Source organism: Ips typographus, linkage group LG7 (assembly GCF_016097725.1).
Source record: "Ips typographus isolate SLU linkage group LG7, UJ_Ityp_2.0, whole genome shotgun sequence".
In the NCBI taxonomy this organism is placed as follows: Eukaryota; Metazoa; Arthropoda; class Insecta; order Coleoptera; family Curculionidae; genus Ips; species Ips typographus.
Window position 1 is genome coordinate 1,978,690 of NC_138428.1, and position 17,806 is coordinate 1,996,495.

Here is a 17,806-nt window from a genome sequence, read left to right on the forward strand (position 1 = left end):
TAGAAGGCAACGTCAGGTTAAAAGACATGGATATCGAGTGGCGCAACGAGGCGACGTATCGTGGGGTCAAGATGGACAACAAACTCACATGGGGAAGCCACATAGAATACGCCAGACAGAAAGCCAGAGCGACCAAAGGAAAATTGTACCCCATGACAAGCAGGACATCGCCCCTCCGTCAGCGGGGGCATCCTTCTCCCAGGACAGAGGACGCCGATGCAACTCTGGGAACTTCCCGACTGGGAAAATTCCTGAACTGGTAGCGACTTCCTCTTCCAGACCTATCCTTTTGGTCTACAGCGTTAGGAGGGTAAATGGTAAGACTGTTTTTGAGTAACCTTGCATTAAAGTTCCTGCTCTTAAGTGCTACTCATCTTTCCATCTTGTTGCTCTGCTTTTCTATTTTAGTTCTGACGTTTCTCTAGACTAAGGTCCTTTCTAGTAATCTCTCTACGCATCTCTCTGGAACACTATTCTGACACTCAAATATATAAAAAATTACTTCCTAATTCAAACCCAGAGTATAATATTAAGTTCAAAATAACGGTTCACTTCCATATTATTATTGACTGCAACAAAAAGAGGTTTCCTAGATTGCATACAAGACCGTATTAGGGTGGGGAGGCGAATATTAATTTTGCCGGCAGTAATCCCAACCGGAGTGCGGCCGTATCCCTTGCCGATTTTAATCGAGGTTATGAATATTAATGGGCTAATACCTTTCGGGTGGCGATAATCCCGTTTAAACCACTTAGGCAATAAGCGCGACCGCAGGGATTGTTCAGTTTCGTCCGCATCGGAATTTCCAGTTTTCGTTCCTGTACCCTAGTTTGGCCACAACCACCCACCCTTATCCAAAAACGCAATTTTATTTCCAGAGACTGACACCTCCGAAATTGCTTTTAATACACCGTCTTAAGCTGCTGTCAGGACAGGCCATTTATCAACTCGATCGTTCACTGTCCGTCAAAGGGATGTGAGCTAGATCCCATTTATATAACATCCTCGTACTGTACCTGACTGTGTCCGATATTGTTCACCCTGTTTATGTCAATAAATTTAGATTTGTCACAAATAGTCGTACGGTAAATTTGTTCTAGTTTTAGTAGTGCGGAAGAAATATGTAGACTGTATTAAAGGTTAAACAAAGTATAAGAATGTGCTGTGGCACTAATGTGCTAAGTGAAGCATAATGGCGTTACTTTCGCTAATGGTACATTCTAAGTGCGTTAAAATCATCAACTTAGTACTAAAGCAATCTGAAATCAAGTGCGATGGTGGTGTAATGGTCAGCATAGTTGCCTTCCAAGCAGTTGATCCGGGTTCGATTCCCGGCCATCGCATACATTTTTTTAGCATTAAGTTTCATTTTGTTAAAATATTTTTTTTAAGACTTATACAGAATTCAACGCCAACCATACATTTGCCAAAAGTTAATTAGTACACCATTAGCGTACCGTACACAAAAGCGGCACGGCTGTTAAAACACTAGTTTGGGGTTTATTTAGTCCGAAAGAGTTAATTATAAGCCCCCAAAAACGCACGCATTAACGTTAACGGCGGTTTAGTGCTCCCCGGGGCCATAACCTACAATTCCAGAGGACTGTTTTGGAAAAGGGGGGATCGGTTGACTCATCGTTGTCCCATGTGCGCCAATTTGTGGGCAGACGCCCCCCTGAGGGCAAATTTATCCCGGTTTGGCGTTAATGGAGGAAAAACTTTAAGGTGATTCAACATTTTAACGTTCCGTGTTAGCGTAATGTGTATGAATGTGCCAGTGTGTTCCCTTTGGAATAACGGATATATTGCTGATTCGAAATTCGGTTAGAGGTTACATAAATCCATTATAACATAATTTGTTTTCATATTTTTGGTGAAGTGTGACTCTGTATTATAGTTAGTAAAGAATATAGACAGCTTAGTCTTCATTTATGCTTTAATAGACACTGATCCCAACTTCTACTAGATTGGTGGAAAGTTATCTTCTGAATGAAGCTTCTAAGGTTCTTATACATACTGTTGTAACTGGTTGACCAATCAAGAACTGGGGAATATCATTTGGGTAAAATGCCTTAAAGGATGCACTTTCTATTAACTGCTTCAGAATGTGTTTGCTAGCTTTCTCAAAAAATGCTCTAACTTATTCAAGTTTGACTTTGCATGATTTCTCCGTCAAAAAAAACATTGCATTGTGTGCTTCTCAAGTCAATTCAGAAACTAGGTTCAAATAAATTGGTAGAATGAAGACAAATACACAAACTAGAAGTAATGTTGATTGATTGATTTAGTAGTTGGGTTAAGGTTTGTGATCATTCATCAAGTAACCACTAGTGTTCTGGTTGATGATAATGGCTGTATAGATGGTTGATTCTGTAAGAAGTCATCAACCATCCATTTTCTGTTATAACTCCAAAACGTAAGTATACTGATTTGAATAGATCAAACCGTTGTCAGGCATTTTATTATATACAGTGTGTAACAAAATTTTTGGACTTCCATTATTCCAAAGCAACAACCGACAAATGAACTAGACTGTCATGATAGTATATTTTTAACTGTAATTTCTTCATTGTTTTGAGCGCTATGTAAATATTTTTTGTTACATCCCAAAAGTGTTTTTTTTGAGTTCAAACAGCTGGGCGTGTATAATGAAAATAAACAGACACGTTTCCTTATTACCGACATGAACACCAAAATAATCAAACTTTAGAGTATCGTCTCGACAAAGTCTTTGAACCTGACCAAGGTAAAAAAAAAAGTGAAACTATAATTCATACGTACCTATTAAACGCCCCCGAGAGACCTTATAGAGTACTCGGACTTTCGTTTAATTGTCTCTTCTCAGCGGAAATCTCTCGGAGTAATGAGAAGCCATTAGTTTGAGTGTCACTGCGTTATATGAAGCACTACGTCACTGCCTTTATTATTATCGTTATTGTTACTAGCACGAAAACAGCCACAGCGGAATTATATGAATTTGATAGTTTCTATCAAGATCTGCTTTCAACAGGAGTGTTTTCATGTTTTCGCACTCAGCTCAATCATAGGAGATATACTTGAAACAAATTTCTGTTTTAATATTATACAGCGTGTCCGTTATAGTGAATAACAGAGCGTGACGTGAGGGTAGAACGAGGAATCCAGCAATTTTGGAATTGTTGATTTAAAAAATGTCGAACTTTGCGATGGTAATGTGCTGGTGCCTCATCCAATTGCAGCCACATTGTTGACCTTATTTTTAACGGAATATCTTGTAGCAAAATGAAAAGTTGATTTCTTAAAAAGTCCAAAAATATTATGCCATTGAAATTTTCTTAAAAATAATAGGGTTCAATCAACTATCTGCCCATTATACCACCCCATGATGTGTGGATGTCTTCTGTTGGTAAATGTTGTGGTGAGGCCAATAAACAATTTTCCAGACGTTCTCCAACAAAAAAGACCATATCTATCCTTTCTTCTTGAGTGATTAAACTTTAAAATTTGTTCTACGTTTTTAGAAAATAACGAACATCTGAGAAACTGTAAAGTTTAGGCATATATCACCTTAACAAAATCATCTTGTATTTTCAACGTAGATTCTGAAAATTAAGTAAAATACTAGATACTCTAACTTTGATACGTTTTTTACTTTTGGGACGATCGGTACATATTGAAAATAATTCGAAAATCAAATGTCGAATAACGTGAATAACCCTGTATACAAATTATAGTTTTAATATTATTTTCGTTAAATATCGGATTTCGACAATTTAAAACTTAAAAAATCCCAAGAGATTTAATTAGATTGTGGCCGTCGAAATCCGAATACCAATCCTCGAATTGGGGTGGGGTTAATTGCGGTTTTCGGCTTGCGAATTTATTGCCCGAAAGAGTTTTCGGTGGAATTTGCAGGTCTGATTTCAATTAGCGAGTTTCAGATTCCGCGGAGAGCTTTGATGCGGTCCGCGCGAGAATTTTCCCCCTCGAAAATTTCAACTTTGCTCGCAAAAACCCGCTCTTACTGCCATTCCGAATATGTTCAGAAAAAGCTATTTATGTGGGATTGTCCTAGGGGGAAAGTTCCGATAGGCAAATAAAGAATGCGAGCTTAACTGCTCATGGATGGCCGGATTTAGAACGCGAAATGGCCCTATTTGTCTTATTAATTTCGTTGAGGGGGAAATTTCTTGGAAAGAGTTTTTCATAAAAACGGAGTTTGAGAAAAGATATTGTGTCGCTAAAAAATCTTTTGTTATTAATAATTTACGAAAACGACAAAGAGGAATTTTTCAGCTCAAATGGCAGTAATTTCTCCCTGAAATTTTATTTGTGCAATTTGATTCATGAGAATCCTATACTCAAGTGTGGGGGGAAGTTTTTGAAAAATGATCCGCTAATCAGAATGTTCCGTAACCCTAAATACTCGTCTATTTCTGGAGGCTATATTAATGTCTCTGGATTTCCCTAATTTATTAAATTTCATAAACAAGCCGTGCGTCGTTTATTACTTTGACAGCGTCTTATGTCCGGATATTAATTTTAATGGGCCTACTTTTTAGTACACACATACATTCTACGCTACAGGGTGTCCCATTTTTGTGCGCCCAGCCCGCTTCGAATTAGTTTCAACACCAAACCGGAAACTTTTCCGCCCTCGTTGGGAAAATTGCCAGTTTATTTTAATCATCCCGTTGAAGGATTTGAATATTTTTTGAACGGTCCCGCAAAGTTGGTTCATTTCAATTTTAAATCGGACGCAGGGGTGGTTTATATGCCGGACTTAAAAGGCCCCCACGGTAAAATTCTGCGAAATTACACTATATTGACGAGAGCTAGAAAGGCACAAAGATCGAGGATTAAAACTCTAATAATAGACAGAGAACAGGTGTGTTTTCAGTTATCGTAACTTTGATGGATGTTTCTATAGGATTGTTGAACTGGAACGTAAATGGGTTCGTTGTTGATATAAGGGCGTATGAAAAAATTAAGACGGAAGCCCTTTACGAGTGGGTACTTGAAGAAGATCCATGGGAATTAGGGATGATTGGGATCACCACTTTAAGTTCTATTATAAGTTTCAGTAAAATATTCGAAAATTCAATTCAAAGAATGTGCCTATGGTGGTTTGTTCCATTTTCTAACCATAAACTTATAATACCGTAATTACTACATAGAAATTGTAAGGACAAACAATGTCATTAGAGTCTAAATAAGTTCTCGCAAAGAAAATCATCTAGGTCTGGTTCTTGAAAAGTATTCAATATATTAGCTTTAAAAAGTTTTTTAGTCTCTCTTAGAGTACAATTTGGCTCTGTTAACCAACTCTTTAGCTACTTATCCGTTTTTCTTTTAAAGAAGTTTTACAGTTTGGAAGACTCCCAAGTTCCACCAGCATATTAGTAGTAGTTTAATACTTTTAATTTCATTCGAAGACGTAAATTCATTGTGTGTGGTGTAATGTAGTTTTCAAACATCCAAAGTAAGAGAAAAAATACTACAAGCTTGTAGCTGGACATGTTTGAAGGAAAATGCTGTCACAAGGTATATCAGATTTCTATTATTCGTAGAACTTTTTGTTTTCTACTCAAATACTGGCCATTTTACAATTTACAAATTACAACAAAACATAAATTTGAAAGTATTCACTGCATAAACATTTGCTGGCATTTGCACAGATTCTGTTCAGGTAGAACCTACTTAATATAAAAAATTGCTACCAAGTGTAATACAGCTTTCTGGTTTAGAATTTATACATAAGATTGTAAAGCAAACGAAAGTATATAACAATCTTGCTGCCTGCCGAAGGATTTCAGCAGAACCAAATGTAATTGCGGTGTAAACTCAGTCACTGGGTACTAGAGAGAAACAAGCCCATGTGCGATGGTGGTGTAATGGTCAGCATAGTTGCCTTCCAAGCAGTTGATCCGGGTTCGATTCCCGGCCATCGCATTCATTTTTTATACAAGTTTTTCCACATTCTTTATTTTAAATCTTTTTGTCAGTAACTACTTTTGTTAATTTAAGTCTAGTTAAAATTGTTTTTGTGAAATTATGAATACTTAATTTTGTTTTTGTGTGAAAAAAATTATTCAAATGGGAAACCACTACATGTTGAATATGGGTACCTATTTAAAAGTTTCCGTTTACAAGGTTTCAAGTGCCTTAAAAGCAGTCCAGAACCTTCAATGCTCCTAAAAAAACGGTCCAAAATGTTCTGAATGCTCTTTAACTAGTCTAGATGCTCTCAAAAGATATCAAAACAGTTGAAAATTTTTCAAAAAATTCGAGAACCGTCTAAGAATTTCCAAATGACTCTAAAGCATTCCAGAACCTACAATATGCTCTATAAACTGTCCAAATGCTCCTTAAGTAGTTCAAAATAAGTTTTCAAAACAGTCTAAAATCTTCCGTATGTTTCTAAAGCAGTTTAAAAACTTCAAAAAATGTCTATAATTTGAACTCAAAACAGTAAAAAATTTGCATTTCTGAACGAATTTTGTGCTTTTTTAAAGCTCTTTTGAGGAAAATAATTTTGTTTTTAAAGTGCCTTTTTTCACGATGTTAGTGCTTTTTAATCCGGACTCTAGTAATCTATGTTTAAATTCAATAATTTGTCCCATTAAAAAAAATTGTTTACAGTCGGAATAAGTTGAAAGTATACCTTTGCGGTAAATCTGTTACAGGTTTTCACGCTTATGAGTTCCAATAGCTTAATTGAAAATTGTTCCGCCCAAAAAAAGGCCTCACACCTTGCCGACCTAATTTGGTGTGACCCGGCGGTCCCTAAAGGGCCCCATTCTACTCGGTGCGGTCCCTCAAAATTGAAATTCACGCCTAATATTTTCTAATCGAGGGTCTTAGAGCGGTCTGTGCAATTTGTAACGCAGCTTCGGTTAAATTGTGCGTGCGGAAACCAGTTTGATCGTAAAAGTCATCCTAAATCTTCAAAAGGTTTCTAACCAGAATAATATAGCATTGATTAGTCTATGATTATTGTGCTTGATTTAAATATTTGAGGTTACACTCTCCTTTGAAGGAATCATTTGTCTAGATGAATTTGTAGTGTTTTAACAGAGCATTTTTGTTCAGTATGGGGGGTGCAAAAATTGGATAAAGAAACAAAAAACAAAGTCGACTTTTAAATTACGAGAGTGCGTCGGACAGCCGAACAATTTCGAGACCATGTCATGTACTCTGGTTGCTTTATGCTTTTGATATTGTAATAATTGCGGTCGTGAGCGCTGGTTTTTCGGGATTTATGCTGCACGATCTCGTTTTTCTTGTTTTTTTCTTCTTTCCGTGCTCGATTTATTTATGTAGAGACTCTGAAAGTACAGACATCGTCTAGAGCGTTTCGAATGGAAATCGGAAAAGTTTGGCCATGAATGCCGTTGTCGTATTATTGTGTGTACTCGATTTTTATACGTTTTGACCCTTGGCGACGAACACAAAAAGCCAAAGCAATAAAGTTGTACTAAATAAATCAAAAAGGAAAATCTGAAAAGGCCAATAATTTCCACGATCCGTCTTCATTAAGACCGTATGTGCGAAATGAGAGAAAGATTTTGGGGTGCTACATTCATGGCCCTTTGGTGAGGTCAAAGGACCTTTAGGAAAACTCACTCACCATGTGCAACACCACGTTTTCTAACCATGATCTTCCATTAACTTTTCATACTTTACTATACCACTATAAACTGAACGAAAATCATCAAACAATTTTTGAAGCAAGTATATCATAATTTGTACGTATTCCTTTCAAGCTGAACTCGCCGATTTCAATCCCATAAGCCGTTATTGAGTTGATAAAGTAAATCTAATAAATATCGGGGTTGGGAAATTTAGGGGAACGGGCGCCGAATTCCTTCGGTCGGTCTTGAAGGGGATGCGTTAAGTGGAACACATCTATAGACGTACGATGGGGAGTTTTTACAACTGGCAGGAAAATAAATATTATTTCAAGCCAGGGTCCGGACGGATACAACGTTGTACAAGTCGATGCTGGCAGAAAATAACAACTTTCAAGTGTCGATCTGTTTTTAAAGCTATTCGTATATTTAATAAAATAAACTGCTAAAAGGCATAGGACGGTCCATTTTTATGGGCTATCTCGGTAAGATAAAATTTATTTTCACGAAAAAATTGCGAATTGAGCCAATGGCTGTAACTGTCATCGTGAAAAAAGATGACGACGATTAGATGTGAGATAGAAAAAAAGGGATTGCTGGAAAGAAAAAAGTAAGCTTATTGGATATTGTCTAAACATGTTTAATAATAATAAAGTTTGCACTAATATGTAATTATCTATAAAATTATATTTCAATTAATTGTTAATAGTAATTACACTTAAGTGCAGTACTAGCACTAACCTAACCTATCCTACATCATTATTTACATATTAAATTAGTCTCTTGTTGGTTTTCAATTCTCAGTTGTTCTTTCCACAGGGTGTCTCAAAAGGCACAGAAAATTCCTTACTTCCTTTTCGTCCCTGTATATGAAATATAGAAAAGACAGACCATTTAAAAATCGTAATAAGACAGATATATTTATGAAGAATCAAGCTACAACAAACAAGTTCTCGACAGTAAAAGGACATTAGGTTAAAAACCACTTTGACTTTCTTTAGAAACCTTTTTGCAATTTCTGGTGTAGATTGTAAAATCCAGTGTTTCTTTGCTGGATTTCGTTGTTTTTTGATACAATTTATCTGTATACTGTACTGAGTAGCCTAATTCTTCCACGATTTAGTTATTCTATTTCTTCTAAGAGTTTATATTCTCTTTGTTTTGCATAACTGTTTTTAATTTTTCTTGTTGATTTTTCTCAAAACAGTAAGAAGCCAAAACCATTTTAGTGGTCTTCCAAAGTCTTTTGGTTTTCTTTACATGCACTGGTATTACAAAACCCACATATTCAAACATTTGATTAGATTTATTAATTTGGCTACCGGTTCATACCCAGCTATTTATATAGGCTCGTATGGATTCTAGGAAATTCGGAAATATTCATGAAATTCTGATTCTATCTTAAACTTTCATCTAAGACGTTTTCTCTCTCAGAAACATCTGAACTACGACTTTTCAGAACATAAACAATGCGTTATATGGAGTAATAAAAATAATGAAAGTTCTTTTCGTAACAATATTTTGGTACTCTCAAAGAGAATCTAACAGTTTGTCCATTATCATATAGCAAATTATTTTCAGAAAACCTTAAACACAATTTTGTTTACATTCAAATTAGTAAATCGTGCTTAATTTTTAAACACTCTACTGTTAATAACTAAACAATACTACAAATTCCTTTTATACCAACAAATCGTAGTAACCTACTTAAATCATCTTGTGGCGACATCTAGAAATTTTGATAATCAGCTTTATTAAAAAGGTGATTTTAGATAAGATTAGATACAAATAACAATATGTAATCCAGTTATAAACCAGTGTTGATTGTATAAAAGTCGAGAGTAATTATTGTTAATCCAAAAAATATCACACCATTAAGGGTAAGTTTGTAGATGCATTACTTTTGTAGTTTTAATTAAAAATTCAACCAAATTATAATGTTACGCCTAAGATCCAATTATAGCCATAACTCGATCCGACCAGTCATTAAAAGAATTCCATTAAAGGGTTCCACCCCTGAAATTACGGCCGTATCGATTTACATAACACAAATTGTAACTTAAAACCCTAGATGAGGTAGATTTTTAGACTGTTTTTCAGGCATTGTTAAAATGGTGATGAGTAATCATTTTATTAATAAACAATAACTTTAAAATTTTCATTCAACATTAGTCACTCGATATCTTATCTTGAAAGAATTCGTTTAATTGAATTATTGTATAGAAGCGCCAGACAATTTACAAAACCAAGGTGAGAAACCTTGGAAATGCCAATTTTATTACGAGAGCCCCATTGTAGGATTAAAAAAGCGAAACGTGGGCCACCCTTCGCTCGTTTCTCACCCTCGAGCCTATTATAGGAATTAAAAAAAAAACGGTAATTTGACACTTGACAGATGGGCTCATTATACTAAAAGAACACGATTGAGTACTGTGTTACCTTCGATTTGATACTTAAATGGAATGATTTGGTAGTTTTTTTCAAATATTTCATATTTATAAGGGTAGGTTAAAGAAGAAAGGTTATACTACACAGACGGTTAAAATTTAAGGTTGGTGTTAAGATTCGGAAGTTGGATCATTTTTAGTATATGAGTCTCTACTATATTTCTTCCACATTTGAAGGGTGGTAATGTTGGTTAGGCTAAATTCCTGAGAGGAGCTATGTCCGACCCTGCTTACGATTCTCAGAACCAGCTTGGCCTGGAAACATATACCGACAAGCTGGTGCCGGGCAAAGGTAGTGTGCACACCCAAAAGGTGGGAAAACAGACCAGAGCCCGAAATCACTTATGCCGATCAGCCTAATGTCCTTTCTGTTGAATCATCCTTGAAAAGTTGGTCGACAGGCACTTGAGGGGTAAATCCCTGTTATCAAATCCTCTCAATGTCGACCAAGCGGGCAAATCAACAGAACTAGCCTTGTTGGAAAAATTTAAAAGTCTCTTAAGAGTAAAGGAATAGCATTTGGCATCTTTCTAGATATCTAGAATAGGTGCCTTTAACAATACAATAAACAACAAAGGAAGGACTGTGTCGTCCGAGCTGAAGGGCGAGATGGTCAGCTTTATCAGGAGGGGTTTTATCACCTTTGCTGTGGTGTCTCTTGGTGGACGATCTGCTGGCCACCCTTGCTCTTTGGAACGTCGAGGTCCAGGCTTATGCTGACGATCTAGCCATACTCATTAGAGGACTCCGGGACGTCGACTAATCGCCCACCGTACAGGAGGTCCTCAATGTGACATAAATCTGGTGGGAGGAGTGCTTTAGGGTAAATCTGCTCAAAACAGTAATTATACCCTTTACTAGAAGGAGGAAGACGGGATTTCTTAAATCGCCCTCCCTCCCTGGTAAGACAATCTGGGAGTCATTCTAGATGAAACACTCACCTGGAACCCGCATGTGGACAGACTAGTCAGTAGAGCTAAAGTCCTGCTTTGGAGATGCAAAAGCATCTGCGGGAAATCCTGGGCTTTAGGGCCCCAGCAGCTATACTGGCTTTACATTAGCACAATTATACCTGTGCTGACCTACGGGGCCATAGTCCGGCATGCCTTTTTATCACGAAGGCATTCAAGACAACCCCCACGTCCGCGTTAGAATGCCTGCTTAACTTACCCCCTTTCAGCTTTTGCTGAAGAGAGATGCAAGGATGGCCTCCTACCGGCTCTTCCATATTACCCCCGTGTCCTGACCAAATACATGGAGCCTCGAGGGCCACTTGCAGAAAGTCTCTTTTAAGAGAGAGAGAAACTTTTATAATTTAATTGTAATGTGTGTTTCTTATATGACTATCAACGAAGATCTTTCTACTGAATAGGCAATAATAAAAAAATCAGGTTTAAAGTATAGGTATCAAATTTGTGTAAAATAAACACTTTTTGCTTGAGTTCATCGCAAAGTTCTTGAAACCGATCTCCTTGAGGACCTTCTCGATTACTTAGTACATTTCTGTGGAAAACCGCATCGTGTCCCCGGACTTGGTTGGTTTGATCGCCGAACCGTCAATAATCGAGTTTGCAACAGCTCCGTAGCGAATTTTAGAGCAACCGCTCCGAAACATTAACTTATGTTCCATAATGGAACTCGTTTCCTTGAATAATTCTTAAATTACGTTGGAGCTTATCGTGGCGATAATTAACCGTTCGCGGCTCATTAGCGGTTACAAATTAAAATCAGATAAAAGCACGGATGTTTGTTTGTTTCGAAGACGTTGTGTATACGCGAACAGACGTCTTTCAGAGTCGGTGTAAATTGCCCAGATCGAAAAATAACGAGCTGACATATGATAGAACGCAAAGATAGTTTTGGTGAAGAAATTCAGCTTGAAAAATCCTGTCGAGCAGTCTTTCGGGACCGACGTGGAAAAGTTAATGGGCCGGAATCCGACAGAGAATGACCCCGGGTTCAATTAAGTTTAAGCTGAACCTCTGACGGTCCCAATGGTCATTACCGAGTCCAGAGAGCGGCTTGATGAGCTTTAACCAGTTTAACGCAAAAAATTTAACGTAATAAACCGGAAGGTCCCTAACCTGAGAAGACTGACGGCACGACAAAAAATCATTTACGCTCGGGTGGATCGGCTTAAAAACGGCACAGGGCGTCCGGTTTTGTCCTTTGCATTGTCCGTGTCGGGCATAAATGTATCTTTTGTGGACATAATAGGCTTTACGGTATCTGAAATAGCGTTTTTATCGGGCCTCCTTTGTCCCCTTTTAAGGGGCCGCGAGCCGAGTGCGGATTCCAAATATTTCTTGTTCAACGTTAATTCCTGTTTTTGGGTCAAAACCATCACTGTTACAATTGTTCAACAAAAGATCTCCAACATTAGTCTCTTTGACATCAGAAATCTTGTTATGGTTATTATAGATGTTACGTATGGTTTTTCAGTTAAAGTCAAATGAACACAATATAAAAGTGTTAATAACAATAATAACAATAAAAACAAAGATATTACTTTAAACAAAATGTCTTAAAAGCAGCCAACAAACCTGGATTCTTTCTATCAAAACCCTTTGTCATACATTTACTAGCAGTTGAACTACTAACAGAACATTGCGCTCTTCAAGAACATCTACACAAAATTAGTGTATCACAAGATGAATATGCCGATGAGGTTTTGATACATGAGTATCGATGAGACAAAAGCAAACAAATGTATCTCTCAAAAGTGAAGATAAAACTGAAAAACAATTTTAGTATCATAAACACAAAACTTCTTCAAGAAGACAGGCTGATAACCTAATAAAGAACAAGAGAGAATGTTCTAACTATAGGAACGGCAGGAATAAATACTAGATCCTGTGTGATTTGATCACCTTAGTTTAACTCACAAATAAATCTGGAATTTAGAGGCAATATAGATAATAAATACACAACATACAGTTTTTTATAATTTGTAAATCAAATCTAGTTAAGGCGGGAGTTTCAGTTAATCAGTTGTCATGTTTTGTGGAATGCAAAAGCATTTGGTTACCCAATCTTCTGATGGTTTGAATTTTTTCATCCGCTTTGGAAAAATATAGAACTAGGGAATGAATATTTCAGCTTTTTTCTGTTGTTGGCTTAAGAACAAATCATAATTGGTTGGTACCTTTCTGGCTGTATGCAGCATTTCTGGTTCTGATCTTTTTTAGAGAAATAAAGGACCCATTTATAATAATCCATGGTATAATAGCCGTTCTATACTTTACAATTTTTCTTATCATTGATTTAAGTGGAGTTAAAAAAATACCTAGAACAAACAAGCATTTTGATGATAAGTGAATCACAAAAAGTGCGAGTGATGATGCTATTATAGATATGGCTGATTTCCTTCGAATCTGCATGTAAACTGTATTTTTTTTGGAATTATGGCTATTCTAAAATACAGGCATAGTGCAATTTTCGTGACCCTTTACCATTTATCAAAAATATTTCCTTCAAAAGTTTCAAGTATTGAAAATTAAGATTACAATACTTATCTTGAAACAGTTAATTTATACTAATTTTCTTAGAACATTATGATATCTTATCTAGTCCATCATCTGATACGGTCCAATCACTAAATAAATTTGTGTGATGTAGCTACAGTCTTTATCCGACCGGCAATATACAGCTTTCAAAGAGAAGTCCATATACAGCTTTGTTTTAACATCACTGGGTTAGAGAATAAACCAACAAAGGTAATATTCTACAAAACTAAATATCCTAAACTTTTGTTCTTGTGGGGGTTCTAGAAAAATAGTTTGGTAAGTGTATCAGATCTACATGTAGTATTTATTTTTATCTAGAAAATGCAACAGTCCTATTACTATTATTTTTCTTCGATTGTATATTTATATGCTTATTATTCACTAGTTTCGAAAATGTAATAACCCGCCTTACCTACCAGTGAGTCATTAGTCACTTACGGCTATTACTCACGTACACCACCGAGATATAGCAAAAATCAAAGCAAATGAAGTAACGTAACAGTGTAATAGAAACATAAATGTTTTGAATGTAACGTTTGTAAAAATTTTTCTTTAAACCTTTCTGTGGCGACATATAAGTTCATAGTGTTATTCCTAAACTTTGATTCACCTTTTTATTACATAGTTACGTCATCTCAATTTAATATAATTTTTCCTATAGCCGTTAAGTTGTCTGGTACCAAAGTGAACAATATAACCGACATATTGATAGCAGATGATATTTTAATTTGTTTGTGATATTTAGGTTCGTTGTGAATACTTTCTATGGTAGCTGCTATTCACTCGATGAGTTACAACTTTACCTTCGTGAGTAATAGCTCATCATTATATGCTTGTTGTGATATAGTACCTAACCAAACTTTATGAATTATAAGGGTTTTCCTCAGACACAATGAGAATTAGATAAGAACAAAACAATCAGTACTATCGGTACTATAATAATTATCTTTGGCATTGACTTTCAATTATTACACATTTGTTGCACTTACTAGATTAACAATGATAAGCAATTTCTGGCAATCTAAATTCCCAATAGTTTCAAAGGTCGGTTTAGCTCTGCTATCATTTGTACTGTTTTAGAATAAATCAAAAACCCTTCTGTAACTGTTAAAGACCAAACAACAAATCACTGTAAGACACTATAATATCACGGGATAGCAAAGTAATAGTAATAGAACTCTTTCTGTACTGTGGTATTATCTAGAAAATGCCCCTGGTCATGATTGATTTAACTTATTTATGAGTATGATTTAAACTGTTTTAGGATGGCATTAAGGTCTGTACAAGTGTTTTCAGGTAATACGGTACAAACAGGTCTTCACAGTTATTATTTCATACTCATAGTCCAAACTGTTAGGCTATGTTGACAGTAAAAACAGCTTAAAAAATGAATTCAGTCGCGAAAATGATATGGTTCAGGAAATATTCCATGCCAAAAGATGTAATATACTAAAAACGACAAAACGATCATTCATTCGACAGGAAGAGGCGTTGAAACTGTGATAGATCTATATATCCAGCAGGCATCCCAAACCAGCTACTTAAGATTTACGATTTACTGGCATCGCTATAAATATTTTGTAATGTTGGCAATTTTGAATTTAGTGGCATATGCAAAAGTCGTTGGATAACCATGTGCTAGCCAGGGATTGAAATAAGTAAAATAACATGCTTTGAATTAACTTTGCCCCTTTTGGGAATCATTCAGTTGCCAGGACTTTCATTAAATCTGACAACTGACCTAAAAAAAAGTTTGTTTCAGGGACCTTCCTCTGGCTTGAACAGGCGAAGCGGAAAAATCAAAGAGGCACAAATGAGGAGAAACGGGAATCTCGATGGAGGGACTGTTACGATCTCTTTCGTTATACTTCTGGCCGGCATTCCTTCCCTCGTACAAACTGAAAATAGCAATATAGGTGAGTGAATTTAATGGATTTTACTAAAGTTACATCTTTCAAACTGATTTAGATACATGTTCCACTCCGTTGGGAATGGAAAACGGTCATATCCCTGATAAGGATTTATATGCAACCTCAGCTTTTAACTACCAATCGGTAGGACCTCAATTCGCACGGTAAGTTCATTGATTAACCAAAGCAATGATGAATTCAATGAAGATAATGTTTTCAGGTTGAACAGTGTAAGTGGGGCTTGGTGTCCTGATACTGATTCTGTTTCATCAAAGAATCAAACAAGTTATCTGCAAATCGAGTTACACGAAGTTTACGTAATCTCTGCAATTAGCCTCCAAGGGCGCTTTGCGAATGGAAATGGGGCTGAGTTTGCCAGAGAATTTTCTGTGGAGTATTACAGGTATGCAGAAATTACCTAGCTACTAGCAAATCCTCTAGAAAGTTAGTGGGCTTTTGTCTCATTTATTAAACAAGTCAAGTTAATTTCTAGAGGTCAGTTTCTCCTATTTTGAATGACTCCTCATCCGCACAAAGTCTGCAACATCTATGGATGACCAATTTTTTGTTTCTTTTTCAGACCAGCGCTTGGAGGATGGGTATCCTACCAGAAAGGCGTCCGTTTACCAGGCAACACTGACACATCAAGCGTCACTACATTTTCTTTAGATCCAGTGATATTCGCCAGTTCCGTGCGAATTTTTCCCTACAGCAACAATACAGTAATATGTATCAGAACAGAACTCTATGGCTGTTTACTGGGCAATGATCTGATTAGTTACAGTTCTTTAGATGGGGATTTGGTCAATGATATGCATTATGATGGAGTATTTGCAAAAGATTCCCAAGAAGGAGGTAAAACTAAAATCTAGTTTAGTTAACTTAGTTATCTCGTTTTCTGTCGTTTTAGGGTTGGGACTATTAGTAGACAAGCAGAAACTGAATAGTTTTATTCGATTGACATCTAACAATACTTCACAAGACTTTGAAGTTACTTTTGCGTTTGGATCTTTTAGAAGTTTTGTTTCTGTTGAAATTCATATCATTCTAGTAGATGATGACAATGATTTGACAAACAATTTTTTTGAAATAGGCATATTAGTTAGTTTGGATGGAAAACTGTTTCTACAAGTCTCGAGAAGTAAGAATTTTACAGCACTGGATAAATACGTCCTGATAGATATGGATGATTGGATTGGAAAATTTGCTAAGATTCAGTTGCACCTTTTTAGTGTCCCTTTGGTTCAAATTTCTGAAATCTATTTTAAAACCACAGCGTTAAATCTATCTAGTAAACAAATCGAGCATGTTAAAAAATATGTATTAAACGAAAAAGACTGTAACAACGCTTGGTTTTATGTTTCAATTGGAGTTGTTGCATTTCTTATTGTTGCGTTAATAGGGAGCGTAATTTTTTGGAGGTATAGAAAACGTAATTACATTTCGACAAAATTTCGCTACTAATAGAAATGAATACATTAATTCATCTTCATAGTAGTGTCAAAAAATTATATGTTTTTTCACCAAAGATTTAATTATTTAGGAGTGGTACTTATTAAACTTTTCTGTGATACACCTGGAATTTACTGACAGTCATATCATTGAAGATATGCAGAAAGTCAAACGAGTACAAGTACATGTTTCGTAATAGTGCTTTCAATGAAGATTGCTTTGTTGTCATCAGATTGTCTATCCTAACATGATTTGATATTTTCATAGCATAGCACAACATTTCTAAAGCCTAGCTTTTAGGTCTTGTTTTGTCAAGAAGACTGGATCGTCAGCGAATCTCGGATTATTGCAATGTCACGTCTTAATTCTATATGTTGTTCATTAAAGGTTAATTTAATATTTCTTCTGAATACAGATAAAAGTAATGGTATGTGTATAGTACTATACACTATACTATTAAGTTTATAAATTGTATGGAATTATGTATTTTATTGGCAATTATTCTGGCAACAAATCAGGACAAAAATGCCTTATGTAACTTAAAGAAGACAACTTCTTTGTCGAAAGCACTAGTTTACAGAGACTGTAATCTCTCATTACATCTCTTTATAGTCAAAGTAACATATTTATACATATAATATTTTTTATTAGAACTTTGTTCTTATTGTATTTTTACTTTAGTGCCTATGGCAAAACTAGTCACACGAATGTACCTAACAATAATAATAATTTTGATTCATCAATGTATTACTGGATGTAAATAACAAGTTTTAATATGCTTCTGGTATTGGTGTACCCTAACAGTGGTTCCTGTAGAACTTCTTATAATATAACTGTAATCGTTACTATGTATGTTTAATAAATTATTATATTATAATTTA

The 17,806-nt window shown here is 35.8% G+C and overlaps 1 protein-coding gene and 2 non-coding genes across 7 annotated transcripts; all 3 read left to right on the forward strand.

The window, feature by feature from the left end:
• Nucleotides 1-1,271: 1,271 nt before the first annotated feature.
• Nucleotides 1,272-1,343, forward strand: TRNAG-UCC (transfer RNA glycine (anticodon UCC)). The gene has a single exon. It is a non-coding gene; the product is annotated as a tRNA-Gly (tRNA).
• Nucleotides 1,344-5,859: 4,516 nt separating this feature from the next.
• Nucleotides 5,860-5,931, forward strand: TRNAG-UCC (transfer RNA glycine (anticodon UCC)). The gene has a single exon. It is a non-coding gene; the product is annotated as a tRNA-Gly (tRNA).
• Nucleotides 5,932-9,384: 3,453 nt separating this feature from the next.
• On the forward strand, nt 9,385-17,806 carry LOC145731495 (discoidin domain-containing receptor A-like). Of its 5 annotated transcripts, none has more exons than XM_081983297.1 (6): nt 9,385-9,490; nt 15,326-15,479; nt 15,532-15,637; nt 15,694-15,876; nt 16,054-16,328; nt 16,384-17,806. In XM_081983297.1, the coding sequence occupies exons 2-6, from the start codon at nt 15,377-15,379 to the stop codon at nt 16,935-16,937; spliced, it is 1,221 nt and encodes a 406-aa protein (XP_081839423.1). In that variant the 5' UTR covers nt 9,385-9,490; nt 15,326-15,376; the 3' UTR covers nt 16,938-17,806. The 5 variants fall into 5 exon arrangements, with proteins under 5 accessions (XP_081839423.1, XP_081839427.1, XP_081839425.1 ...); XM_081983301.1 differs by having other exon boundaries at nt 9,417-9,490; nt 15,329-15,479; XM_081983299.1 differs by having other exon boundaries at nt 9,428-9,490; nt 15,316-15,479.